Source organism: Rhea americana, unplaced genomic scaffold, assembly GCF_003343005.1.
Source record: "Rhea americana isolate MKP2758 unplaced genomic scaffold, rheAme1 scaffold_82, whole genome shotgun sequence".
Lineage (NCBI taxonomy): Eukaryota > Metazoa > Chordata > Aves > Rheiformes > Rheidae > Rhea > Rhea americana.
Window position 1 is genome coordinate 1,207,010 of NW_028187001.1, and position 27,285 is coordinate 1,234,294.

At 40.2% G+C, this 27,285-nt stretch overlaps 2 protein-coding genes across 2 annotated transcripts in view; one reads left to right on the plus strand and one right to left on the minus strand.

Annotated features, from left to right (window-relative positions):
• Positions 1-440: 440 nt before the first annotated feature.
• On the minus strand, positions 441-19,826 carry CLTRN (collectrin, amino acid transport regulator). The gene is made up of 6 exons (XM_085323121.1): positions 19,760-19,826; positions 19,314-19,372; positions 13,473-13,558; positions 7,093-7,209; positions 4,125-4,319; positions 441-597 (listed from the first exon to the last, which is right to left on the minus strand). Exons 1-6 carry the CDS (start codon positions 19,824-19,826, stop codon positions 441-443), a joined length of 681 nt encoding a protein of 226 aa, XP_085179247.1.
• A 7,255-nt stretch (positions 19,827-27,081) lies between these two features.
• ZRSR2 (zinc finger CCCH-type, RNA binding motif and serine/arginine rich 2) overlaps positions 27,082-27,285 on the plus strand; it is a 15,271-nt gene continuing 15,067 nt past the window's right edge. The window contains exon 1 of the mRNA XM_085323170.1: positions 27,082-27,170. Coding sequence (XP_085179296.1) covers positions 27,124-27,170 — 47 coding nt within the window. The 5' untranslated portion in view covers positions 27,082-27,123. The remainder of the gene's footprint in view (positions 27,171-27,285) is intronic.

The following is a 27,285-nucleotide window of genomic DNA, read 5'->3' on the forward strand; positions in this document are numbered from 1 at the left end:
GAAATCAGTTTACAGAGAAACTTTTGTATATGGCTTAATAAAAAAGCCCAGCAAGAATGGATGATGATAGACGATCTCTTCCATGACATTCAGGAATAATGCAGTTTCATATTTATAAAAGGGGAAAAAAACAATGGGCATATTTAAATAAGCATTAAAATTAAATGCCTGACACAAGGCAGGTTTCAACCCTGTTCTACCACACATTATTTGGAAATCTTTAATGGATATCGTTTGAGGTCTTCTCATTTGCTTTGCTCATGAACAAAAGCTTTGTAATGAAGGTTCAAGTGTATGTGTTATCAGCAAAAGCTTCTCTCAAGGGAAATTAAGCGAAAGGAGTATTTTTCTTGTCTTCATACTTGACATTCAGCAGTAGTGACGAGATAAAGTAGGYGTAGGAGTTTTTCAAAAACAAACCAGCTAGGAATGGCAGCATTTCATAAGGATGTGAACCGTTCGTCATCTGCTGTATGGACTCCATTAATGTGGCCTGCTTTTAAATCCAGTGTTTCGCAAGGAATCCCATTTTCTAATGTTACTGTCACTTCGCATTTTTCTTCTAAATTTTCTGTCTCTGATGACTCTTTATTCTTTCTGAAAACAAAGAAGAGAAAATCATCTTATTCTATTGGCCTGCAGCACTCTACCAAAAGTCCACAAAAAGAAAACTGCATGTTTAGTCAGAACTTTATAGTGGGTTATGTACGGAGAGGCATAATCTGGTGCAGAGACTTAGCAGCATAATTTGCTCTTACACTGACTTTAGCTGCATAGCTCACAATGACCGATATGTGCAAGAGCAGGCATCMACCTGCACAGGCAGAGTGTAAATGCCTCTTTGCCGCTGCAAACGTATCACTGGAAGTGGGAGGACCGCAGACTGGAAGCCCTAGTTTCATAGTTCAAATCAGGATTGGGAGTCAGAAAACCTAGACTAAATACATTGTAAATATGTTGCAAAACCTTCTGTTTCTTGTTCTGTAAAATAACTTGAAGGGGAGAGAAAACTTGCTGCAAGAGAAAAACAGAAAAAATCTTTGAATTTGTTTTTCCTTGAAGTCAAGAAAGACTGCACTACTCATCTAGTCTGACCCTATTATACATTTCATAGATTTCGCTCAATGATGTGGATAAATTAAAACATACTTTTTAGAAACAGAGCAGCTTATTCCTTGATAATTTTCTTGGGGTCAGGGACTCTTATTGCTACAAATTTGAATTTCCAATTCAAACTTCATTAACAGTCACCTTCCTACCCCCTATCTTACTATACTGTTGTACTSTAGATTAAACAATTGCAGGGCTTTCACTTTTCCAGGCTTCTATTCTCACTGCAACCACATTAAAACAGCTGCTGAACAAAATAATCCAAAACTAAAACAGTGAGTAGATGTAACACAGGAATATCAGTCAGCATGTCACAATGTTCTTTTAATTCCAGATTTTTTCTGACCTTGAGATCTCCTAGTTCATAGTTGAAAAAACCTGCTGTACCTTACAGTCTGCAGCATCAGCAGCTTTGGAGGATAAGAAACTCAAAGGTCAGCTCCACTGCTTCTTCCTATCTGCAACACAGACTGTAACAACCTGACTCAGGACAATCATAGCAACCTGACTCAATATGATTGCTAATAATAATATTAAGAATAATAAAATGTTATTGGCCTTTGGGAGATTCTTGGCTCGCTGAAAATAAATGTGGGGGTGGTAATGAAAACCTTTGACCTCTGGCTGTCATATCTGCTCTTACAGCAGTAAAAGGAGAGTTCTTTAATGCAAGCCTTAGTGTGGAGGAATAATATAAAATAAGATAATAGGGAACAGATTCAAAACAAATAAGAGGAGTAGTAGATATGTGGAACTTGTTGCTGTTGTAGTTCAGAGGAGTTAAAAAATTGAGTCCCAGGAGAGACTCAACAATTTAATGGAAGAGAAATCTATTGTTTGTGGGTTACTCCACATATAAACCTCAAATCTAGCTCTTCCCAAGGCAAATATTTATGGCCTCTGAGRCAGACAGGATTCGGGAGGCAGAGGTGGACTTCAGCCTCACCCAGCACAGCCAGTAGAGAGGATGGCCCTGCCCTGGCTATGTGCCAAGTCTATTAGCAAGGAGGGAGATGCCATGTTGCTGTGATGACAGAGGAACAAACACACAGCACTGGGAGACAGCGTGTCTGATCCAGCTTGCTGTAAAGTCAATGGCTACAATTACGTGGAGCTGGATCAGACCTTTTAATAGAACTTCAAGCTGCTGGCATTTGTGGCTTGGATTTTTACACGTAGGCACAGTGAAGACCTAATTAAGAAAATCTTCCAGTTCAAGAAATGACATGAGTCTAACTCACTAGTGAAACTCTATTATAGGCCAATTGTGTGCTTCCCTGCTACTCTGAGCACAAAAACGCCAAATTTATGAATAATCAACACTGTCCTTGGGTCTGGATTTCCAACACAGCTTACCAGGCAACAGAGCTGCCACTAAGTCAGCTCTGGTCAGGTTTCCAGGAAAAYTCATTACTGAGTGTGCTGAACTCTTTTGACAACCTGGTCATGTCCCTGAAGAAGGGATGAGCACTTTAGAAACCCTGTTCTCTGATGTATAGCCCTTCTTTGAGAAGCCAAATAGTCCAGACCATATCCTTCACCTCTGCAGTCTTTGCAACACTATATAGAACAATTATACATTTATTTTACTTCTCTCTTACCCCACACCCCACGCCACTGAACTGAAAGAAGAATTTGAATTCAATAATAGATGAACCCGTTCTTAAGAAATACAACAAAGGCAGAGTAGGAAAACAGAGTGAAAGGAGAAAAGGAGMATAACAGAGGTAAAAGGACAACAGGAGCACAAAACAGGAAGGGTGAAAAACGCCCAGTGGCCATAGGTGGACAGCAGCAGGGGCATGTTACTGGTATTCTGGAGATAAGAGCATACAGTTTATATCATATTGATGGGAACTGTTTAGGCTTAGCTGAGTTAAATTTAAAAACAGAAACAAATACTGTCTTTTCAGCCTAATATAAAGCATGAAGGATTATTTTAGCCAGAAAATTATGACTATTTAATACAATTTATTTATATTACGCTCATGTGAAACGTTCAAAGACCTCTTAGAGCTAGGTGCTCTACAGGTATACAGAACCTTGACACTACACAGACACACAGAGGACAAGTATAGGTTTTCTGGAAGCAACATTATCCTCTAGTTTTACAGAAGAGGCTGCCTAAATTCAAGRGATTAAATGGCTCAGCCCAGACCACATCAAAGGTCGTGGCAAGACTTAAACTATACGCAGATCTAAAGTATCTGTCTAGCCTCGTTCCCCACAACAGCATCTTTCATCTATTGCTTGCTGAGTTTTGTATTTTAAACACTAAAAGGGCTTTCACAAAATCACACAACTCTTCTGAATCCAAAATATTACTGAAGGGATTCAGATTTTTTGAGGTGTTTTATCTTTGTCTTTTAAGGTGATGAGGATGCAGAACTGAAAAATCTCAGCAACACATTGCTTTTCACACATGAATCCATTACACTGAGAGATCTTGACCTGAACTTCTGAAGGGCTGGGTCCTTTGGATTCGTCAGGTCATGAATGGTAGGTGAGGCCATGTACTGTTYCATTGAGCGGGATCTCTTCATCTATACTTTATTGTTTCCTCTACCTAGGCTCCTCAACAGACAGTAGCAAAATATTTTTAGCTCTGACAGCTTTTTTTTTATTACTGCCCTGGATGGGTAGCCTTCTCCTCTATGGGAGTTTGGCTGGTCTGTGAGAAGCAGCTCACCTACTATGCTCTAAACCTTGAGAAGACTGGCAGCAAATCTCTTTTTAAAGCTTTAACTTCTATGCAGGTGATCTCTAGGATCATGTTCTTATCCTACCGGCTTCCTCACTATCCCCCAACAGTACTAAGGCAACTACTTCATGGTTCAAAATTTTAACCCCCATATTTGGAAAAGGACATAACGACAGAATGAATATCATTAGCTATGGAGGGGGGAAGAACTACAGCTACAGTTTCTCTGAGGCTGATCTGAAAAGCAAAACCACCCTAGTTCACTTAATTCACCAGTATTCAGTTAAAACAAAAGAAAAGCTAAGCTYCTTACTTCTTGCGCCGCTGAATCCCTGAAACAACGAGGAAAACAATTCCAGCCACAGTGAGACAAAGAACAACACCAAACACGATAAGCCAGACAGGTGTGGAGGGTTCAACAGGTGGTGATAAGGTTGAGGATATCTTCAGAAACTGCAGTGTTTTGTCATTCAGTAGGAAGGCACTGTTGATTCTGTCCCGGTTCATCCTTCATAAAAACAGAAGGCACATCACAGCTCTTTAGAACAGTATTTAAAACTAAAAAGGGATAGAAGGAAAAAAATAATTTCCATGTAAGTGCCACAAGTCTGGCAAGGCTGAATTTGATCGAGCATGCTGATGGTAGGAWAACATGGACCTTCACTTTCACATAGCCCATCAGTAATCCATATACACTGACCCACTTGCAAGGTTTTGGGCAGTAGAATTTCATATGTCTGTTTCATTTCATCTGAAAACTTGAGAAATACAGATGAGACCTGAAGTACAGTATCATTACTTGCTTATGTTTTGGACCATGTGCTGAAGACATAACAGGCTGTCATCTCTGAGGGTGGCTCTGTTACTTAGCTCATGCAGCATCCATAACGGTATGGGAGAGGTAGACAATATCCTACATTCATCAGAAAGTTTGCACATCACYGGCCCTTGGTTCCTCACACTGAACCGTCCTGCCTGCTATATGCCTGTGCACCTGCTCCTGTTGGTATAGTTCTTCTTAGATTCATGAGGCACAGGTTAAGGTTTGCTCCACAAAAATTCACCCTCACTGCCAACATGCCCTTCTTCCCAGCAGGATGCAGCTAAAAGGATTTGTGCTTTGTACATTTTTTCCATTATGAGAAACTGTAAGTCTGAGAAATATTCTTTTTAATATGAGTAACACAACTGTTACCAATGATCTCTCTTCAGTGGATATATTCCCCCACATTTATTACTTCTGAACATTTCCTGTTATTTCTGTATCTGAATCTAAGTAGCCATGAAAGGCTGCAGTCATAACTTCCATTAGCTTTTGCAAAATGTTAGAAATTTTTGAGAAAATGTATTACACACACAGGCTTTGAGAGATTCTTTTTGATGGCAGTCATATCATCTATAGCAGCTTTCTTGCATACAATTCAATCTACTTACCATACAGCAAGTATTTCCTAGGAATAGATATATGGGAGATACAGATAAGATTTTGCAAATTCCTTAAAAAATCATAGCATTTGACTACCGCTTAAACAGGAAGTTTTTAGTCTTGATGGAAAGCTAGCATTCCTGGTGAGGACCGAAAGCCGTGACATATTAAAAGACTTGTTATATAGTAAGCTTTTCTTGACTTACTTAAAGTGATTTCCATCCTTATTGATACAAACGGATTGTTGTGAGTAGTTGAAAAAAATGAGCATTGTTCACCTTCATCTAATGGCCGGAGTTACAGAACTATATGCTGAAGCACATGCAGATACCTACAGGTGCATTTTGTGTTTGTATATGCACAAATATATCTTGTGTATTTCTACACAAAATCCTGGGACTCATACATGGAATTGGGAGAGTTTGCTTTCTCTTTTTGTTCTCTGTTTGTAGAGAACYTTGCACACTAAAATGCTGGTCCACGAGTAGCTCACATGCTACTGCAGAATAAAGAATTAGAATAATGGTTTAGTGTGRAAGCCTGAAATCAGAAGCAATAGAATAAAAAGTATTGTAGTTTTACATAATATTTTATTTCTTGTTTCTAAGTTAGGCAGGAATTTGAACTTTAAATAAATCGAAGGTTCTCTTTTTCTGGAGAAAAACAACAGTTAAAAACCAAAACAAACATGCTATAATAACACCCAATTTCTGTGGCAAACAGGGCATATAAAAGACTTAAATAAATCAGTTTATGCTACTCAATGTATCAAAGAATAACAGAAGTGCAAAAAAATCCCACATTCCAGTACTCTTAGAGAGTTTCAGTGAATAAATAATCTGCTTCCCCCACTAATGCTATGCAGCTATTGTTTGGTGTCTCTGTAGGAAATAATTTAATCTGCTCATAAGCTTAAAAGTTAATCTTTCTAAAAGAACGCATACTCATTCATCAGGAATTAGGCATTATACCTCCATAGAGATAACACAATTTTCAAAACAAAGTACAGAATGTCTAAAAACAAAGAGGTCTGTTTTCCAGTCGGCGCTTGAGAAACGTATGTGAGTTATGCTGCTTGTGGGAGTCATCCCTGTAAATCCCTTATGCTGGGCTGGCAGGCCTCCGAAGTCAGATTACCTATTTTTCTTTTCCCCTCTTTAGCTCTCCATTTTTTGTTTTTGTTAGCTACAGAATGTGATATTTAGTGGAAAGTGCACTGATTTGTACCACATGGTACTTTGCACAAGTAATGCTCAGCTACTATAGTGACCACACTCTGAAAAGAGCTGGTATGAAAAGAATGTGAGTATAAGATTATTCAAGCCAGGCTGGGATGGAGCCAACTCTGAGTTTTCCTCATCTGAAAGCTGACTYCTAAATTAAGTCAGACGAACTGTGCCTCAGAAGTACCTATACCTCTCCATCAGATGGTCATTAGTCCCAGTGGAGAGGTGTCTGCACATGCAATTTAAGTTAAATGAAACAAACCCCACCCCAAAATGGTGCAATTCAGTCACCTGAGGGAAAAGGCTCTGTCACTGAGACACGAAACATCTGAATGTGTGTGCCACACAACAGACAGCAAATAGGGACTGGATTTTATTTGAGGCTCCACCAGTAAGAGAAACTCCTTCCGAAGTCACAGTCCCAAGGCTCACAGACTTTGAATTCTGTGGGACTGTTAAAAGTCCTCCTAACCTCAAACGCATGAAGGAGTCCTGACCTCTTGGCGTGCTGACTGCTTGGTTTAGTTCATCATTAAAGAGGCAGAGGGCTCATTTAAACAAGGCCCTCRGAGAGAAAGCATCCTCCTCAGTGAGCAGGGAAGGAAAGGCTGCAGAAGCAGGGGCTGTACCTGATGGCTGCCTCTACCTCACTTCCAGGAACAGTTGTCACGTTTCTGGTAGAATCGGTGACCACAAACCAAAAGGACACTCGATCGGTCACGTTGCAGAGCAGCACGTTGGAAATTCTGCGGATAGAAGAACGGAAGGAATTACTGAAATACTGCAGGTGTTCTTAAAATACTGCTTTCATCAAAAGRGGAAAAAAGTCTTGCTTTCAAAAAAGAAATTGTTAACGCCTGAGGAAGAAACACCAATCACAGCACTTCCCATTTTCCAACATGATAAAAAAGTAAGCTTATTGAAACTGAACTTGAGTCTTCAAATGAATTTTTGAATCTGTCACAAGCTTGCTTGATCTCAGACATATACCTAGTGTAACTGAATGCAAAATTATATATTTGCTTCTTAATCATCAGGGCCATGACAAAAGCTGGCTAACAGTTTAACAGCTAATACCACAATGACTCAGGCATGGCAGATTCCTCATATAATTTCAAAGTGAGCTCAGTCTTTCTGCAAGGTACATTCGCTGGAAGAGGAGACAGAGTCAGCAGGAGGCGGGGGAAAGCAAAGAACTGATGTTATTCYCTTTGACATCTTGCTGCACAGAGTCAGGCACAGCGTAGAGACAAAAGGCTAAATTTAGACATCATATTGGCACTGGTCTATGCCTTTAAGGTTATGCTGTGACGTATATCTGTTTTAAATGATTGCTTAGCTTTATGTGAAGTTAGTAGTGGAAGATCCAGGGGTATGCAGCTGTTCATGGCATATTATGTTAAAGTGTATGGAATGCCTTTAAAATGCCTYTTTTCAGATTCTTATAAATTTGTAATCTACCATTAACAAATGATGGAACCATCATTAGAAATTCCTCATGGAATGATATTATCACGGGCATTTAAACCAGAACAGTGAAGGCTAATACATTTATATCGTAAATACAACAGTGGCTGAGAAAAGATGGTGCCTCTATGTTTTTTTTTTAATCTGTTCCTATTGTATTCATGCAACTAAGGAACAAAAYGCCCAAACACATGTAATACAGGAGTTGTCTAAAGTGGCAATTATTACAGCTTTGCAAGGAATATGCAACATAAAAGGACAGCCAAAGCCATATGAATGAAATGAGAGATAGAGAGAGAGAAAAATGTGAAAATTTCATTTCATTCTACTTTATTGACAAAAATCCCAAAGAATTTGGCTTAGGATTCAGATTTTCTGGTTATGCCTACACAGTGAGCAGATATTCTGGAAGCCCAAGATCAAGAGTCAAGATGAATCTTATTTTCAGGGAACAGCCTGAAACTGGCTCACCTCTGCACAAGGTCTGCCTGGCCACAAGCAAGGCAGAGCTGCCTTGTCCTGACAGACCCCACTTGGGATGATTCACCCCAAGAATACAGATATTACTGGCTGTCCTGGGGAGGGAAACCTTGCTGTGACCCCAGGACGAACCCAGCACCTCTTTTAATTAACTACTGTGATGTTTACGAACATCCTTACTAACTAGCATCGTTCCTTTGAAGGTTTGGCCTGTCCGTCTCAAAAAAAGCAAGTTTTAAGATTTCTTCTCCACCCTCTATTTTTTCCCCAGGGTGACATAGTCCCTGCTGCAAGCAATTACCTGCCACAGAGCTCCGTGCTGTAGTGCCATCTGCTGGCTCATTAGAAATGTCGTTACGTGACTGCTCGCAACACCTCAGCAGAGAGTAAAGGCAGGAAATTATGTAAGGGAGCAAATATTGCCAAYAAATGCATATTCTCCATCCAGAAAAGAAGGAGATAATTTTTAAGGCAGGATGAGCAATGGCYTGTTCAGAGCAGTTCATGCTGGGTATTTTGAGAAAATGTTTTATTTATTGTTGAATGCTATTTTTGGGGTAGTGTTTAGGATGGCRGAGTGTTTGGGTAGAGCAACCTTTCTTTTTACAAAGAAGATATGTATTCCATGGAGATGATATGCAATAAAATGGAAAACAATGATTTTGCAAAGCTGACCTACTCCAATTTGTTTGGAACGTGTCAATTTTGCAAATAGAAAGAATTTTCACAGAAAGGGAAAAGCTATCCTCTGGGATTAAAAAAAAAATCACATCAATTTGCTGGCAACAGTCAGAAAATTAAAGCAGATTTATTCCTCCTAAAATAAAGGCAAGGCACAAAATTTACAGGAAAGGAAAAAAAAAAAAGACTACTTTTGGCTGGTGGCTGACAGATTCTTGCTGATTTCACAGAATATCTAAAGTTGTATCTGCAGAGGAAGTTTTTATCTGGAGAATTTACTGCACTGGGACCTGAATCTTCATACCACTGCAGTTCTCTAGAGCTGGAATTTCAGTGGCACACTCAAAAATGGGTCCATCACACCGTGATGCTCTCTACAGCTTCACAGAGTCAAAGACACTCCTCGAGGAGGGGTCTTCCCTACAGTGTCAAGGCAGTTGGTATGGGATATGGTAGTTGGTCTATAGCACTATCAGGTACTGGCATTGAATCAGTTGGGCAGCAAAGCTCTCACACTAAAAGTTATGTAAATTTTGCCTCTGTTCTGCTTCCCGTTGTGTCTAAAATCCTTGCTTGATTATAAGCGTCAAAAACCTGGCTTCACTGCCACTTTTTCATCAGCAGATTCTGAATGCTGCAAATCCTTTCAGGCTCCAGAAAGAATAATACTGCTTTTCACAGGAAGTTCAGAGGGGATTGAGTAAACCCCAGTGCAACAAGCACCAACGTGACAATCGCTTTGTAGCAGATAGGAAATTTTTCTCCCTGTTGCATTTTCACATAGGCTTGATTCACAGCATGCAGAACCACTGCAAGGCTTCGCACCCTCCAGTTCTTGCCATGGGGAATGATAGGAGACATCATCAGAATGACAAGATCCTAGACTAAGTCAGCATAAGACAGTAAAAGTCCTAAATTGCATTTTCTTTAATATAGACAGGTAAACATCACTGGGTAGAAGGCAGGAAACCCTGATGGTCTCTTCRCCTAGAACACTGTCGTTGTTGCTTATGCAGATTTAGARGGTTGTTTAGGGATAAGAAAGAGTTGCCAGGAACTCAGACGGAGCTAGGTGCATGCAGCGGCTGTCAYGAGCAGGAGAACCACAAGCCTCATGGCCAGAGTGCCCATCTTGACCTCTCCAGAATGCATCAGATCTCTTCCAGCTGTCTGCTGTGCAGCTGCTCCTACAAAAGGAAAGTTTATTTTCTTCCTTTCTGAATAGGAGCCACAGGCTCACCTTGACACCTGGCTTTAACTCCAGGAATGTATATTTGTTATTCCAAATGGTCATCATATTTTTAGTATTTGAAAGAGCTTTTTTAGGGAGACAGAAAATATTTATGAATTTTATCTGGTGAGGAAAACTGCAGCCTTCTTACACATAGGACAGTGAGGAGAAAGATTCTGTTACTTGAATGAAAGTAAATGAGTTCACATTCTTTCTTCTCTAAAGATTAACTAGTCTCAGGCCCAAAAGAGATGCATTTTATTTCAAATTAGTCACAGATTAGAGAAACGAGGCTTACCAACACAGCCTATAGAGGTTCATTTTTTAACACTGAGAGATCAAAGGTTGGTTTATGTAGTTCATGAATGTATATAATGAGAATAAATGAAAAGGCCATACATGGAGCAGGAAATAAGGGATTTATATTTCTTTACTGATGAAGAAATCTTAATTTTATCTGTTTTGATAATCATTGAGTAATTTGAGGTTTCACACAATCTTGGCAATTTGACATATCTTTCAAACATTAAACGCAGCTCCATAATTTATTAAATTTTAGTTCAGAAATTAACTCTAGAGAAACTGGGATGTTACGTGCAATCCTGCCCATTCTGAGTTGGACCGTTCAGTGGTGATAAAAAGGCAACAACAGCATCAATTCCTGTTTCCAGCAGCACATTCAAAAGCTTGTCACCACATGCTGGCTTTTATCCAGYTTCGGGAGCTTAACAGAAGGTGACATCTGAATCTCATCAACGACGGGACAGGCTGCAGCAATGGCTATGCTGATCCACTAGACAAATCGCTGCCTGGATCCTGATCCAGCTCACTAAAGTTAACGGTATTTAGTCTCAAGTAAGAGAATCAGTTATGGCTGTTCCTRCAGGGCTGAGCGTGTGCTAGAAATTAATTAGATGCTGAAGGAGGGGGTTGTCACATCCAGGTTATCACCCTGGGCAGAGCTTACCACCAGGGTTACGCGACCGCGCAGCTCCTGTGTGCAGGAGCTAGTAGCTGTGTGCTACTGCATCCTCTTGAACGTGGAGTGCTCCCAAACCTCCATACCCGCTGCAGAGATGATGGGAGATGGACTGTACTCCTTCCTCTGTACCTGGCTCCTTCTCTCACGCTGTGCTAGCAGCCTGCCACAAAGGTAGGGAAAATTGGAGAGTAATCCCTGGACAGGTTATTTGGGGTATATTGAGAAGTTTGTATAGTTCTCTCTCATAGCAGAGAGGGGATTCTAGCATCCCTTGAGATTTGGGAGCAATCTACAAATAGGAAACTCCAGAGCCTGTTACCCTGTAGGACGTATCAGACCTCAGAGTTGTACAGCTACACTTCGGCTGACATGCTATCTAAATCTGACCCCCAAAGGTATCTAAAAATCCTAGAAAAGTTATCAGTTATACCTTCAATTATACCCCCCAGAAGTTATACCCCACCAGAAAGCCCAATACTGTCTTCAAAGCAGGAAAAAGATATCCACATCTAATCTAGCCAGAAATACTATACTGATTCCTCCCTTAACAAAATTAGTAGCATACAGTTACTGATTTGTGGAACCTCACCTCCAAACTGGAGCAAAACTGACATTATCATATCTATCCATAGGGAAAAGTGTCTTTGTAGGAAACTGAACTAAGTGAGCACACATTCAGGGATTTCACAAGATGGATACACCTAATTTCCATTATTTTAACTTCTGTCATACTAGCTTGATTTCTTTTTTCATTTCTACACCAAGCTTTCTAATATTATTTGAATCTGCAGAGAGCCATGGTGCTTGAAAAAGGATAAAGTTCAGTGGCTTCTAACACAGGTTTTTCAAAGTGCCAAAGCACCATGACTTTGAAAGGGAGGAAGAGAACAATAAAAAGCAGTGCCTGAGACTAAAATAAATGCACAAAAGTGAATCTTTCTGGATTGAAGATTGGATTAAAACTTTCCTGAGTTGAAAACTTGAGAAAAAAAAAAATAGACAATCACCTTTAATTAGCTTGTGTCTTAAAGTCATTTTCACTGTCTCTTGATGAAAAATCATGCTTTTAGAATGTCAGAACATACTTGTCTGTTTTTGTAAAGCTTGATGAAATGGCGCTCTTGCTCAAAGAAATTTGATTCTGAGGAATCAAAACGAAACACTAAGGAACSAAGCACTTCTGTTACATGGATGGGGAGAGCACCTTCTACCTAAGARAAAGTGCTGCAGCCACAGGTAGCATCATATGACTCAAGTTAACTAATATCTTTGCAAATGTGGAATATGTTTCTTCTGATGCAATGCCAGCCTGAAGCAGTTTTTCTTGCAATTACATTGAAAACCTTATCCTCATTAGCCTACCAGAATCGTAAAACCTTTCTTTTAAGATTGAAAAACAATATGAAAATAATAGGCCTATACAAATACACTGATAACGTTTCTTGTTTAAGAAAGAGAGGAACATACTGAAGTTACAGTTTGCTGAATGGTCTGTCTGTCTAGTATCCAATTTCATAAGCAGCAAAGATCAGAAGCCTGAGAAGAATATTCAATACCTTAGGGCAGATTTAATCCCACAMTCAATTAGTGGCTAATTTATATCCTGAACTGCAACATCTGAAACTTCCTGATGTGAGGCAGTTTAGCAGCTGTAATATTAGGGACAGATATTCCCTAGCATAACACAGCACTAGCRCAGCTATCCATTTTCCAGTTCTCTGAGCCAGCCCACCTTCAGCACACYGTTGAAGCCGCATGCTAAGTAAATGTTCATCAAAGCTGCCCATTCAAGGATCTGTATTGCACTCCTGACCTTACTAGTCTGCCCCTTCACCTCCCCCCGGTCTGGTCTCCAGAAGATAGTTGGGATACCAACTCCAGAAGGTATCATGTCTTACTGYTAGACTCTGCTAGACTAAATTCACACAGTCCCACTGAGGTCCACAGCTGTGTCAGTCAGTATCAACAGGGAGATGGGTCCAGAGAATGAACACTGCCTTGGACAGAGAGTGTGATGTTTAACATATATCTGGGTTTCAAAGAAATATACTGGAACAGTTTGTTTTAGAAGCTGTTTATACAATTTTTTACAGTTCAGCAGAGCAGAGAATGGTCCGCTGCGTGCAGCGCTGTTAGTGTGTATAGAGGAAATCAGAGTAGATGCTTACTGAGTTGTGCTCTGGCTGGAATATCTTCTCATTGCAAAAGCCACCATTGCTTTGAAGAGGTATTCCTCATTTGCATCCCAGGCATACTATAAAGMAAGATGGAAAATAATCAGTTTCAGCACTAGTGCTAACAGTACAGAGGGGAAAAGAATCAATGAACTTCAAATGTAAAATTGACTTAGAATATGAATAAATTTACTGCCTGTGCCCTGAAAATAACTCCCTGACTGTTGTTTAGTGTGCACAAAGGACTTTTCCTAACAGCTGCTGTAAAGTGCAATAGGAAGGGTACAGAAAGTTGTAACTTTTCCAGAAATGGAATGAATTGAATATTTCTGAAAGATGACCAAACTGGAGATGTGAATTTTCTCTTATCAAAGACTAGACATATGAACAGAATTATCCCCACACTGCTGCATCCATGGCTTTGCTTCTTTTGATGGATGAACTGTGTTAAGAACAAGATTTAAATCCACTCTCCAAGCCCACTTGTTTCTGCCCCCCTAAAAAAGGCAGCTGAAGGCAGTTCCTGGGAGCTAGATGTCAGAACATCAGGAAATAAAATGTTATTTCCTGGCCTTATTGCTGCATACTGTCCTTGGAACAAGAAGACAGACTCAACCATTGTGCAGRTTACTACATCACTTTTGAAACAAAAGAAAGAAAATAGCGTCCTTACTGCTTCAATAAGAAGTAAAATACAGGCTCCAAAAATTTTTCTGTGTTGTTCTGATGAAAAGTCATGCTTTCATAAGTTCATGTTTCTGAGAAAGCTTTATGAGGTTCCCCTGAGCTTTTACTCCCATAGGCAATTCTAGAGACCTGTAAGAACTGCACCTATTACATTTTTATAATAAGAGCCATGACTGAGGCAGACTGAACGAATTTCCACTTTAAACAGACTACAAAGATTAATAGTTTCTTGGAACGATATTAATGGAGGTTAGAGGCAACTTTCTCCAGTCAGTCAGAACACACATCTAATCTTTAACTTTCAATATTGAAAAAATCCAAGCTATAATTGTCTAAAGAAGAAACCCAGCAGAGTGGATACTTAATCCAGTTGACAACTTAGATCTACTTTTTCATGGGTCTTTCTAACACACTCAAAAAACAGCAATATATATCAAAAAGCAGTAGACTAGACAGCACTGAAAATGTTAAATCTTAATTCTATTTTCTAAATTCTGATTTTGGATGCATGGAGCTGCAGCCTCTCCCTAGAAAGATGGAATCCAACTTCCARACACCATCCCTCCTTTTGTTCTGACATCATGTAAACTGGGGACCTAAATCAGAAAGAAAGCAGACATTTAAAGTGCAAAAAGTCATACTGATCATATTCATCATCTCGAAACAAATGAGTTATGAAATGGGTCGAGCTACAGTAGGACAGGGACAACAAAACTGAGCAAAAGAAGAGCTTGAGTAGCACTAAAATCCTGATTCAGTGCTGAGAATGGGAGTTAGTTACTCACTGTTCTTGCCTTGTGAGTGAAGGAAGGTGTAAACATACTGTGACAATGCATGCCAGTCTGAGAACTTAAACTGAAAAAAATGAGAGACTGTTTGAAAAAAAAAGCCTACATTTTGTTCTCACTGCAGCAGTGAAAATGTGACAGTAATGACAGCAACTAGTATTAAAAGAAAAAGAGACTGTGTAGTAGAAGAATTAATATAAATGAGAGCCATAAAACTATTCATCATAATTTTAAAGACATCAGTATTCAAGCCACAGAGCACAATTTACAGCACTAAAAGGAATGATTATATATATATATATATACATACATGTGATACTATCAACTGAATCCCTACATGCCATCTGCAGTATTTGAGGAAAGGTCCAAAAGGACAGAAAAAAAAAATCCATTTGTTATCTCATGGATTAAACCAGCTGTAGAGGTAATTSTATCAGTTGCCTTGAAAATGGATAATGATGAAGCACACTCCATTTCGTGCTTACACAGATACAGATGCAATGCAGTGCTACCAACTGTATGTACTTGGTATGCTAATGTTTAGTGCAGTATATGTGCATATGCCCATCATGATCAAGTATAAAATTTGCACGATCAGAAACAATGCCGCAGTTGCCTAGAGCTTCTTTAAATCAGAATAACGAAAAGGGTATCTCAGCTACTGGGAAAATAATTTGTAGTGAGGAACTCCAGCCTTACCTTGAAGAACAACTGCTTTAAAAAAAAAGACAGAATAAACAGAAAGCTGTAAGAAATCAGGATAGGAGTGGAGGGGGAGACTGGCAAAGAAAATTGAGCAGCAGTCAGGAGTCTGCCTGAGTGAGGAGAGGGAACTTCAGACTGCCTTCTGGGCAGGAGTGTGAGAAGCCCACCAAAAAAGATGATCAGATAGGAGAAAGAGGAGAGGTAAGTGGCTGCAAGTGGCTGCAAGCTCTGTATGAACAATAAACTCTGCACATTACTGCATGCAGGAGTATGCACAGGTAAAGCAACATAATGAAGAGGAAGAGTACGGCAAGAGTGCCTTTAAACTAGTAAACAATATTGACTCAATGGGCATGAATTGGCTCAAAATAAATGCTGCCTGAAAATCAGAAGCCAATTTCTAACCAGGATCAGCTGATGATCTAATCATCAGCTTTCTCTAGTCAGAGCAATTGGTACAGAGAAACCTAGCTAGTTTTATAATGGGGCTTTGTCAGCTTCATCTTTATTTTGCAATTGCAAAGCCTGGACTGCAGCTGATGACTTGGGATGTTGCTTCTAGTCTCATGTTCCTGTGAAGTACAGTTATTCATGCACATTTTGTGCTGCCAGAAAGAGAACATTTTAAATATAATTTGCAATCACACTACAAACAGACAATAACTCTGTTATCAACAGAAGCTGATGTCAGGACTATTAATGTATACCGTCTACTTTGCTCTGTGAAGGAACAAACACAAAGACTTCGGCTCTATCGCACTTGCAATTCTCTATATGTTAAGAAGGAGCAGAATTAGACCTAGCCAAGTGTGAAAACCATTCTTAAGTGCCTGTTAGTAAAAGAAGAGGTTGATGAGATAATGGAAGAAAGGTGATAAGCATAGATTGTCAGTGTGGTGAAATGCTGCAGTGATACTCTAATGAAGGCAAAATTTACATTGGTAGAACAAGGTTATGATATTGTAAGATTACCCTGAACAACATGGTCTGAATTCAGTGCTAATCTTGCTTTTAGCAGATGAGGGCTAGGGACCTTCCAAGGTCCCTTCCTTCTATATTTTAAGTAGACTGTCATTCAGACTTCATACAAGTGAACAGGCTTCTACATATAAATGGAACATGCTTCCATGTCCCGTTTGGTAGCAAGACACCAGATGCATACCAGCTTCTCTCCCCTTTGTCCTACACCTTGGAGGTAGCCTGAATATGTGGTCCAGAAGGCAAGCGCAGCTACTTCTTCACCTGGCCTGCAGTTTATGATGGGCTAGCTGCTTGGCTCTTTTGGCTAAACTGAGTGGTGACACTGACAAGCACATGGACTTCCTGGTGGATGATGCTCCTGCTCACTCAAAGCTGCCTTTGGCCCTTTTAGGTTAACTACTTTGCTAGCTGTATGTCTTGGAAGCAGGTAGTAACTATCAGTCATTTCAGAAAACACTCATAAAGCTAACATCATTCTCAGAAAGACTCAGTGGAGGCTTGTAGATGCCATGTGTCTCCCCACTGGTTAGCGAATGATGTCTTTGTCAAGTAAACCCATTACCTGCAAATAAAACAATAACAGCTACATGCTAACTCTATTTCAGCTGCCCTTTGCAGCTCCACTGTGACAGGAACTGTACAAATACATTAGGTGGCACTCCCTGCCTTGACGCACAGCCTGCGGTGTGAATAAGTGAAAAAATGGTGCCCATCTCTATTCGTTTCACACAAAGTAGATGGCACGCAGAGAACTACACTAAGCCATTTGCTATGCCCCTAATGTACACTGGAGTAATCCTGTCAGTCACAAAGTAAAATGCTCCTGGTGTCAGGGTCTTCTGTTACCAACTGGACTGAGGTGATTTGGAAATGAATGAAATACAATTAAATACCAAAGCATCATACCAAGATATTTTCAGCTGACTTKCCTATTGTGATACAATGACAGTGCTTCCCTTTCCTTTGCTAAAATAGGAAGGAAAGCAAAGTACCCAGAATTCTGAAAACAAAATGAATTTCAGATTGAGAGTAGTTTCAGCACTTGAACCTTTGTAATTTGCAGAGAGCATTGCAATGGCTATAAAGGGAACTATAGCTGTTTGCAGTTAATAGATTGTTCATTGTCTATGGAGAATTTTGTATGACATCATACCACTTTCAGTAGGTTGTTGTTCTAAAATGCTGTATTTTCCCACTCTTTGTTGTGTGAAAGAAACTACTATCTATCTACAAAAAAAAAAAACTAATAAACTCAACAGTTATTGCTTTTTTATAATAAAAGGCACCTTTAAGATTTATGATATGATAATTAACCATTCGCTTTTTGTGAAGAAAAACAGAAAAAAAACAAATGGTTGATCAAACAACCCCCTTTTCTTTTACTATAGTTGGAAAAGCAAAAACACTAGAAAAAAATTTTGCTGGGATCTGTAGTTTTAATTCTTTCCAAGTATTTTAAACAAAGATTAAATCAAAATATTTTGCTGTTATCATCAAGATGAATTTCAGTAATGATTTTGACATATTTTCAGCTGTAGGATTACATAYGCTATTTTTAATAAATTTTGAAACAACCCAGCCTCATTCAACTGTTTAATTAAAATTTCTCACCCAAGAGAATTGACTTCAATACTAATTTCCACAGACAAATATTTTAACATGTATCCTGAGTATTGCTTCCCAGTTTGTCTGGTTGTAAACTTTCTAGTAGAATTAGGTCCTTGATAAATGTTAATTTAAATTACCTGATATTTYAGAATAATTTTAGGATGGTTTCTAAGGTCAGGGAAAAATCCTCGTATCTCCAGTATCTTATAACATATAACCTAYGGCTTTTTGTTTCCCAGGTCTTTTAGCATAATCAGGCACTAGACTTCCAGTAGAGGTGACTGTCCAAGACATTTCATATCTGATTTTATGCTGAGCCCTGTAACACACTGCAGATCTGCTCTAAGTATACAAAACTGCAACGGGTGTACTGAGTTCTGCTATATTTCATAGCACTTTAGATCATGAAGGGCCATTTGGTCATCTAATTACCCAGGCTCTTGTATATCACAGGCCGTTGTTAATCATACCAGTACTTCTATAGCAAGCCCAAGGCCTCGAATTAAGCTAAAGCATTTTGGTTCTCATGAGACTAACATGTACACCACAGGCAGAGAAGAAAGGGCACTATCCAAGCCCCCACATTAATAGGGAATTGATGAGATATGCCTGAATGATCTCTGCAGATCATGCTTGTCTRAGACCCTGACATAAAATCCCATTTCATAAATATCTAACAATCTTTTCCTGCTTATCTTCCCGGACATGCTTGACTACAATTAGCACTATCAAGCAGAAGTCCTTTTCCCAAAATACAGACTTAGATTTATGCAGCACGTCTCATGCATAAAATGTAAGATCTCTACAGTTTTTCCAGAAATGAAAAAAATAAAAAGAAAATTATACAGAAAAGGCAAGCTTTACATTTCTCTTAAAGGATGTCACTTTAAGCTGAGGACTAGTCCAATGTCAAGAAATAGATGCCTGGATCATGACCTGAGCAAGCTATTACAATTATCATTTCAGAACAAATTGCTTATGCTGCCTTCAGAAATTTTACTGAACAAATTAGTTCTACTTTGGCAGATATTCAGTTAGGAAGAATATGTGAAGATACTTTACTTACTGCATTATCTCCCAAAGCTGTTTTGATACTAAGCCGTACTTTGAAAGCATTCTGTGCATCTGACACAAAGAGAAAGAAAGCAAGCATATATTAAAAACCATCCTAAAAATGGGATTTTACATCATTTACTTCTCTAATTGTTTTACAAACTACAACTTCTAAATTTGTCTTGATAACCTGATTAGGAGAACTGGAAGTAACTATTGTGAACAATTCAACAGCCCTATGGATTCTCAGTGAGGTTTAAGCAGGACCTCTTTAAAATAGGTAAAATCAGCTTCTGTGCTTCATTTGAAAACTCATAAAAGAAGTAAATGTTCAGAATATCAAACTTGAAATGGAGACAAACCAGCTGAAATACCAACCTAAGAAGCTGACAGCTTCACAAGCATAAATTCGTAGCTAAATTTACCTAAGGAAGGATGGGAATCAGCTCCAAAACCTACCTGGCTTGCAGAGCTCAGCATGAGCAACGGCAACCACAGAGAAGGCAAGCAGCAAAACCTGTAACATCCTTTCAGTGTGGAAAACCTGAGGCAAAAAGAAATAACTCTCTACTGTAAAGCACTCTTAAACTTTCTGTGACCTAGGATTAAAGCATCAGCAGCACAAGTGAGCAACCAAGTAAAAGGTTTAATAATTAACCCCCATTATTTTAGCTAAAACAAGCACTAGAAACAACCGTCTTCTGTCAGTTATTTATTACTTTTGTCTGTAGGGAAAAAAAGCTACAATAAGTATTTATTCTTTTTTTTCCTTTTTAGAACACTGCAAAACTTTACACAGTGCCACAAGTCAACCATCTTTCTCCTTCAGATACCATTTTAGGCACACACACACACTGACACAGGCGCCAGAGATAGATAACACAAGGCCAGCCTGCAGCTCCRGCAGTACCATAACATTGCCACCCAGGGCATGTGAATTTGAAACGCAGTCGCCACGGGGCTGTGTCAACAAAATCAGAAGGGGACTACCGCCCAGCCTCCTTAGGAAACAGGCTAGCTCAACAGAAGGCCTTCGAGAAGAAACAAAGGTAAATTAAGATCGGACTTCTCTTTCATCCTCCCAAAAGAAATATTTGACTAGGAGGTCCCAAATCAACTACGCAGTAGAGGGCACCATCACCAGCAATGGTGTGGAGCACTGCCCGTTCTCTGCACGAGGCATGTGCAGGCTGCGTCCGTGCCCAGGAGGAGAGCCGGCCCTCGCGCATAACCCCTGCCCCACGAACAAGACTCCGGATGTGCTCCCTCATCCGTCGCCCAACCCACCCTTCGCCCCGAGCCCATCCAATTCTCCGCACCTGAAGGTGGACCTCGGTGCCCCAACCCTCTGCTGCCCCCACTTGCCCTCAACGCCGGGGGCCGGTGGGTGCTGAGTGTGCTGCACAGCAAACACCAGGGCTGGRAGGTGACTGCTGACCAGCGGCACCCACCCACACGGAGCAGCATCGCTCACAGGTGCTGGGGASCGTACACCACCACCCCTGCATGCTGCGTGCCCTTCACACGCACAAGCAAGGCCTCAGCCCAGCCAAGGTTTAGCACTAGCACAGGGCAAGGACATCCTGGGAGGTCCAGCTGAATGAATGGGGCTGCTGTCTAGTCCAGGCACCTGGCCAGAGTTTTCTAGCTAAGATCTCCAGAGCTATATAGCTCGTTCCACAAAAAAAATTGCTGTGACACTGCTTTGAACTCCGAAAAAGTGGTTCCAAAGGCTGACAACTACTTTCTTGCTTTTGGACAATTCTTACGGTAGCGAGTGGTATAAGAAAAAGTGCAGTTAAAGGATTTCACAGGGAAATATGTATGCCTATTGAATAAGGACACATTCATGTTTTGTATATATGACAGACATTGTATACACATGTGCACACACATGTATGGAGATGTCTCAATGACATACTCTATGCTCTTCCCAAAACATTTTCAAAGGCAAAGAAATAAATGCAGAGGAGAAAGAATTCAGAAATTGAAATGTATCGCTTCAAATTCATGACYAGTCTTTGCAATGTAGAGAGCAAAACAGGATTGTTTTATTCCACTGTGCTACTGTACATGCCTTGTAGCCATTTTGATTAATGGTTGGTCCTTAAGTTAAAGATTGCTTCAAAAAGATTTTCAATTGTTTCTTTAGCACCAAGAAGTGTGTTTTGAGACTACAAACCAAAAGAGTTTCATAGGAATGACWACTAGAAAGAATATTTTAACTAGCAATGGGACTGAATTTATGGGGAAAAAAAATCAGTATTTACTACTTAAAACACTTGGGTTTTCAGGTAATTGAGGATTTACCAGTACACTAATTTAATCTTATTTTTGAAAATCACTTTTAAAAATACTGATATCCGATCTTTTAAAGTCATTAAATKTTACTGATTCCTGGGCATCTGTTTACTTTCTCCAGGCAACCAGTTCTGAGTACAAATCTATTCGATACATTATCTGCTTTGATGTAGAATTTGTAATTAAAAAAAATAAAAAGAATGTGAATGTTATCAGTTTCTTACTCAATGCACATACATTGCCTTTAGTAACTGGCATTTGAACTCAGCTGTATCACTGAGGGAAGTATTAAGAGTATGTAAAAAGCAGAGCATTTTTTTCCTGCTGCCAGAAATGGAACTGATTGGCAATATGATTCATCACCACTTCTCCCTGTTGTAAACCACTGTAAATTAGTTCTTTCCTTTAGAATCACACGGAGCCAGAGTCAAAGCACACTGAAGTCACGCAACACCCAGCAGAAGCGACCCCAGAGAGTAAGATTGGATTCCCTGCGCAGGGCTGCTGACCTCCAGCCAGGATGGCTGATTTCATTGATTTCTCTTGCTGGCAGGCAGTAAGACAAATGATATTTCTGGCAGAGAGGAGAGGCAGCCAGGAGGAGGAGGGGAGTGATAAACACCCAGGCCTRGGCTCACAGGGAGAGCATCTTGCCACAGCAACTTGGATGCCTTCCAAATGCACCCACTGACTGCCCATGTGCTTATTTAGTTGTATATGCACAGAGCACTGCATGTAATTCATTGCTGTACATCAATAAATCTTTTTCCCAAGCTGYCATGGCTTTTAAACAAGCCAGATAGTCAAGCCTAGACCAGGTATTAGTAGAAAACCAACTTTTCTTCAAATCAATGACATTTTTACAGGACTGTCATAAAGAGCACTGCAATTTTTCATGTTACAAATGGACTATACCAGCATAACCTAAAAATACATTTTGCCCCTTATATACTTCTGCAATAAATCTATGTGCATGGATAACTTTCTGCGCAATCTTTTTTTTCCCCTCCAATTTTGGCCAGATAATGTAATGCTGCTTAAGTATATATTCATTCGCTTGCCTGACTAATCACCAGTTTCTCTGAACATATCACAATCTACATGTGTATGTGCAAGGCATATTTTTTATTTCAGCTTTTATTTAATCTCTAATTAAATTATTTAGTTTTTAAATGGTTCGACTTTTATGGTAACTTTGTTTTTTCTAACCTTTGAGTTTCAAGCCATAGCAGTGCTCAGTCTGATGCACAGCCTGCATCTTGGAAATATCATTGAACTAATGCAATGAACTGTTACTGTTCATGCACTCTGTGAATTTGTCTGCCTGGCTGAAAATAATAGGGTATTTTTCAGGGTTTGTGACTTCCAGAAGTTCATACATTATCTGATATACTTAACAGTATACCATAATTTGGACTTTTAAACAAGTCAAGAGAGGACTAAAACTTCAAGAAGGCATATGACTTGCTGAAACAAACAAAACCCTCCCATCATCTTGATGTGATTAGCAATGTACTGTTCTGCTTCTTTCAATGTCTTTGAAATGGAAAATCCCAGGAAAGTAAAATATTGATAGCTATCATATAAGTTAATTAACAGCTATGACCAAACTTAACCTCAGTTTTCAAATTTGACAAATTAACAGTTTTAAACTCCAAGGAAGTTAATCTTTAGTCTTAAATAGTTGTGTTCAACTCTCATGAGGAAAGAGTCAATGTGCTACTGTCAGCATTAGTCAGTCATGGAAATGTACCTAAAGAACCACAGAACTAATTGTACAAGGTGCTTTGCAGTTCCCCAGGCACAGCAGGAACAATGAATGCCATCTTTTGCAGACTTCAGAAGCTGGTGAGATCAGGATCTAAGTAAATGTCAGCATCATSTAATAAACCAGTGCTGGCTGAAATAGGTCTTGTCCAAGCCTCATTATATGGGAGTTCTTCTATTGAACTTTTTGTGGAACAGGGTATTGAATCAGACACACAATCATTGTCATCACTGTAATAACAGAAAAGTAATTTACATTGTCACTGAGTTTTTATTAGTGTTCACAGGAGTACCCGCCACGTGAGAAATCATTTATACCTTGAGACAGTAGCATAGCCATTGGACAGCATGTGAGGARGACAGGATGCATTCTCCAGAGTTCATATATATTGTCTTGAAATGTGCATTTTGYGGTGAAAAGCATTGAGGATTGCCCACCATGGGGCTAGCACTAAGACTGAATGAGCAGTGACTGCCAGAATAGTGGAGAAGGATGGTACTGTTGCTACCACTTCAATAATTATTTGTAATACAATCTACASTCCTGAAGCATCAATGAAAATCCAACACTTCTGTCTCAAACCCATATTTCCKGAATGTTTTCTAATGAACACATATTTTTTACTCATCCAAATCCATGCTACTGATGTACTGCTATGTCCCATGTTTTCCTATTTTCATTTTCTTCAATAAATGGAAAACATAACTCAAGCCATTCCATGAGGATAGTACTACTCAAGTCTATGGCAATTCAGATGAGACCACTTTTAATATTATCTTTAWGCCTGTATCCTTCTTTTTTCCCTCATGGGTTTGGGTATATAACACAAACAGTGAAAAAATCTTATTAGCAAATGTCAGTCCACATTGGTAGGAATTTGAAGGAAATGGACACTTGATGAATCATGTGCAAATTAAGCGTAAGTTTATGCTTAACAGTGGGAGTGGCTGTACTACAGTGTTCTGAGCTGGTCTACTGTAACATGTACAATTCTGTGCATRTATCTTACTACTATCCATGAAGCAATATGGTGTGTAACTTCAAGCTGAATGAGAAATGTTCCTGTGTTCTGTGCCATTCTGTAAAGTATTATCAGYGCACCCGATACCTATATCGTACAGTACTACATATGCCCCATTAGAAGGTGTTAGATACATTTTTGGGGGAAGAAATACAGAAGAGTGATTTCTGCAAACCTCTGGAAGACTCCTGCGAAAATGAACAATGTTTGAAAAGGCTGATGTTCTTTAATGCCAGTGCGAGGGTTAACAAGTGGTAACTAGCATGCTAAATTATTTTGGATATGTGAATGGAACTTTCCAGCCCAGAATGGACATACTTGTCTTCTTCTAAAAAAAAGTATTTCATAGCCCTGCAAAAATTTAGTTGCATGGAATTATATATCTGTATTTGACCATCAAGCTGCCGTTACGCGCATAAATTGATATGAATAAACAAAGGGAAGAAAAATGCAATTGTATTCCCATTCCAAAGACCCATCACAGCTTCTTCATAATCATTATCACTTACAAAAGTAAATTAAAGATAACACTAAGATCTACTAGTAATTAACATATCTTTGTGTTTTCTTACAAAAAGATCCTCCTTTTCACTATTCAAATACACTACCTTAAGATAGGTAAGCATATTAAACCAGCTGCTACTACAGAGATGGCCACAGTGAACTGTAGCAGGTTGATCAAAGAAATGATTGAATTTCTCAATATAGACTTATATACAGTGTAAAAGAAAGTGGTCATTATACCACTTATTTTCTTAAGAGGAGGATGAAAAGTTAAAGCTGTAACTCCTTAATAAAAACAGATTTATGGAGCACATTTGGTTATGTTTTTTCAAACTCCTGATGGGTGTATATGGTTTATCAGTTCTGAAGTGCACAATACTGCCATCTCCTGTATCTAAGAAGCAGCATATCTATGTGTTATTTTATATATACATTCTGCATGAGCAAACAGTAAAAATAACAGTGATATTATCAACTCCTCCATTTTAAAAAATAACCTGGAACCTGAAAGAGACTTTAGTAGTAGTAGAGGTCATGAACCTAAAAATACATTGATCAAATGCCAAGTGCAGCTGCTGTCTACAGCAACCATGATTGCTTTGAATAACTTCACTGAACTTCAGAATAATTTTGTAAGTCACTCATTACACTGTTAATGAATGGTGTAGGAAATTAGTATGATTTTATAAAGCCTGCTCTGGTATACTTCACTGCCAGCAGCTCAGACTACTTATGCAAAACATTATCTCTAGGATATGAGAAGCAAGTACGTATATTAYGGTTTATGACAATAATTTAATCAACAATGTAGATTATTAATGACTTTACAAAACATACCTGAATAAAATCTACAAAATCACTGCCTCCGAAAGTTCGAATTCTGTTTAAAATGCAATCTATAATGCATATCACAAGGARCTGATTACTGACAACTTGCGTATTTTGACCCATCGTATCTGCGGCAAGTCTGTACATGACCCATTTCCTGCCATGAAGTATCTTCATAATTCAGATAGGTAGGATGCCTCAGATATGATGATGATAATTTATCAGCAGCATAATTTAAATGCATCACTGCACCTGTTGGGTGTGCCCCAACTACATGAGAAATCCAACTTTTGTAAGCTCTTTGTAAAGCTGTAGGCCAAGGCAGCCATGTATCATAGCAGCCAAGAGCCTCACTAAAAGCTCATCTAATGATAGACATTGTGCACCTCATATTTTCACGAGGATTTCATGAAGCAGCTGCTGCAATACTTACAGAGCATAAGCTGCTAGCAAGATAATTACACCTGAAGAGTATTTATGCAGCACAACACAGTAACGTGCAAAACCACCCCAGCTACTTATGATACTGGATACCACGTGCTGCTTTTCTCTGTAGTGCTGTGAAAATGATCATAACACAAGATCCAGCACAGTCATRATCATCCAAAACTGTTTTTTTCTTCCTCCCACTGCCTTTCATTAATCTACCCACTAAAACCAAAGCTTCAGGTGGATGCTACAATCAGTGGAAAATAGCTTGGAAAGAAACACATCATGCCATCACTCTGGGTGACCCAGAACACACTCCTCCCAACCAGTCTAGAGCAGCCTGCTTAGAGCAGGGCTCCCTGCCCACTTAGAGTAATCATCTGGCAACAACGGCTGACCTTCTGGTGTTTGTACAAAGCTGCACACTTGCTCCTGAGCTTCCCCACTTCCCTCCTTTCCCTGACCTGCCTTTGACAGCTCCATGCCCTTACCAYGCGGGTTCCCACACTGCTCCATTCCCTCCCACAGCGCCCCGTGCCTCCCCTTCCCCGCCCCCGCTTTGCTGCAGGCCCCGAGGCGAAGGTAGGCCGCGCTCTGGGCCCAGCCCAGGGTTTTGCGTCTCCTTCAGGCCGAGCCCGTCAGCGGCGACGGGCCCCACGGAGCCGAGCCGAGCTGAGCCGAGCCCCGGCCCAAAGAGCGGCGGCAGAGCCAYATCGCGCCCCAGGGAGCAGCCTCGGCTCCTGCCCGCCGGCTGCGCCCAGCCTAGCCTTCTCTTTGGTGTGGGGCCTCTCGGAGCCCGGCTCGGGGGCGGCCCCTCACCAGGGCACGGAGCGGTGAGGCGAGGCGCCCCAACGGCCGCGGCCCCACAGCGCATGCGCCCCRACTCCTGCCCGCCCGCTCCCGCTCGGGCGCCGGAAGGGATTTTGCGCCCTTCCGCCGTGGCGTCACGTGACATCCCCTTGGTAACGCAAGATGGCGGCGCCCATGTTGCTGCCCGAGTCYCCTCTGGGGAAGCTGAGGTGAGGCCGCGACCGCAGCCGGTGCCGGCCCTCCCGGCGGCCCCTAAGAGAGAGAGGAAACCGCCAGGGAGCGGTTGAGGGGGGTGGCGGCGCGGCCGGGCGCGGGGCCGCCCGC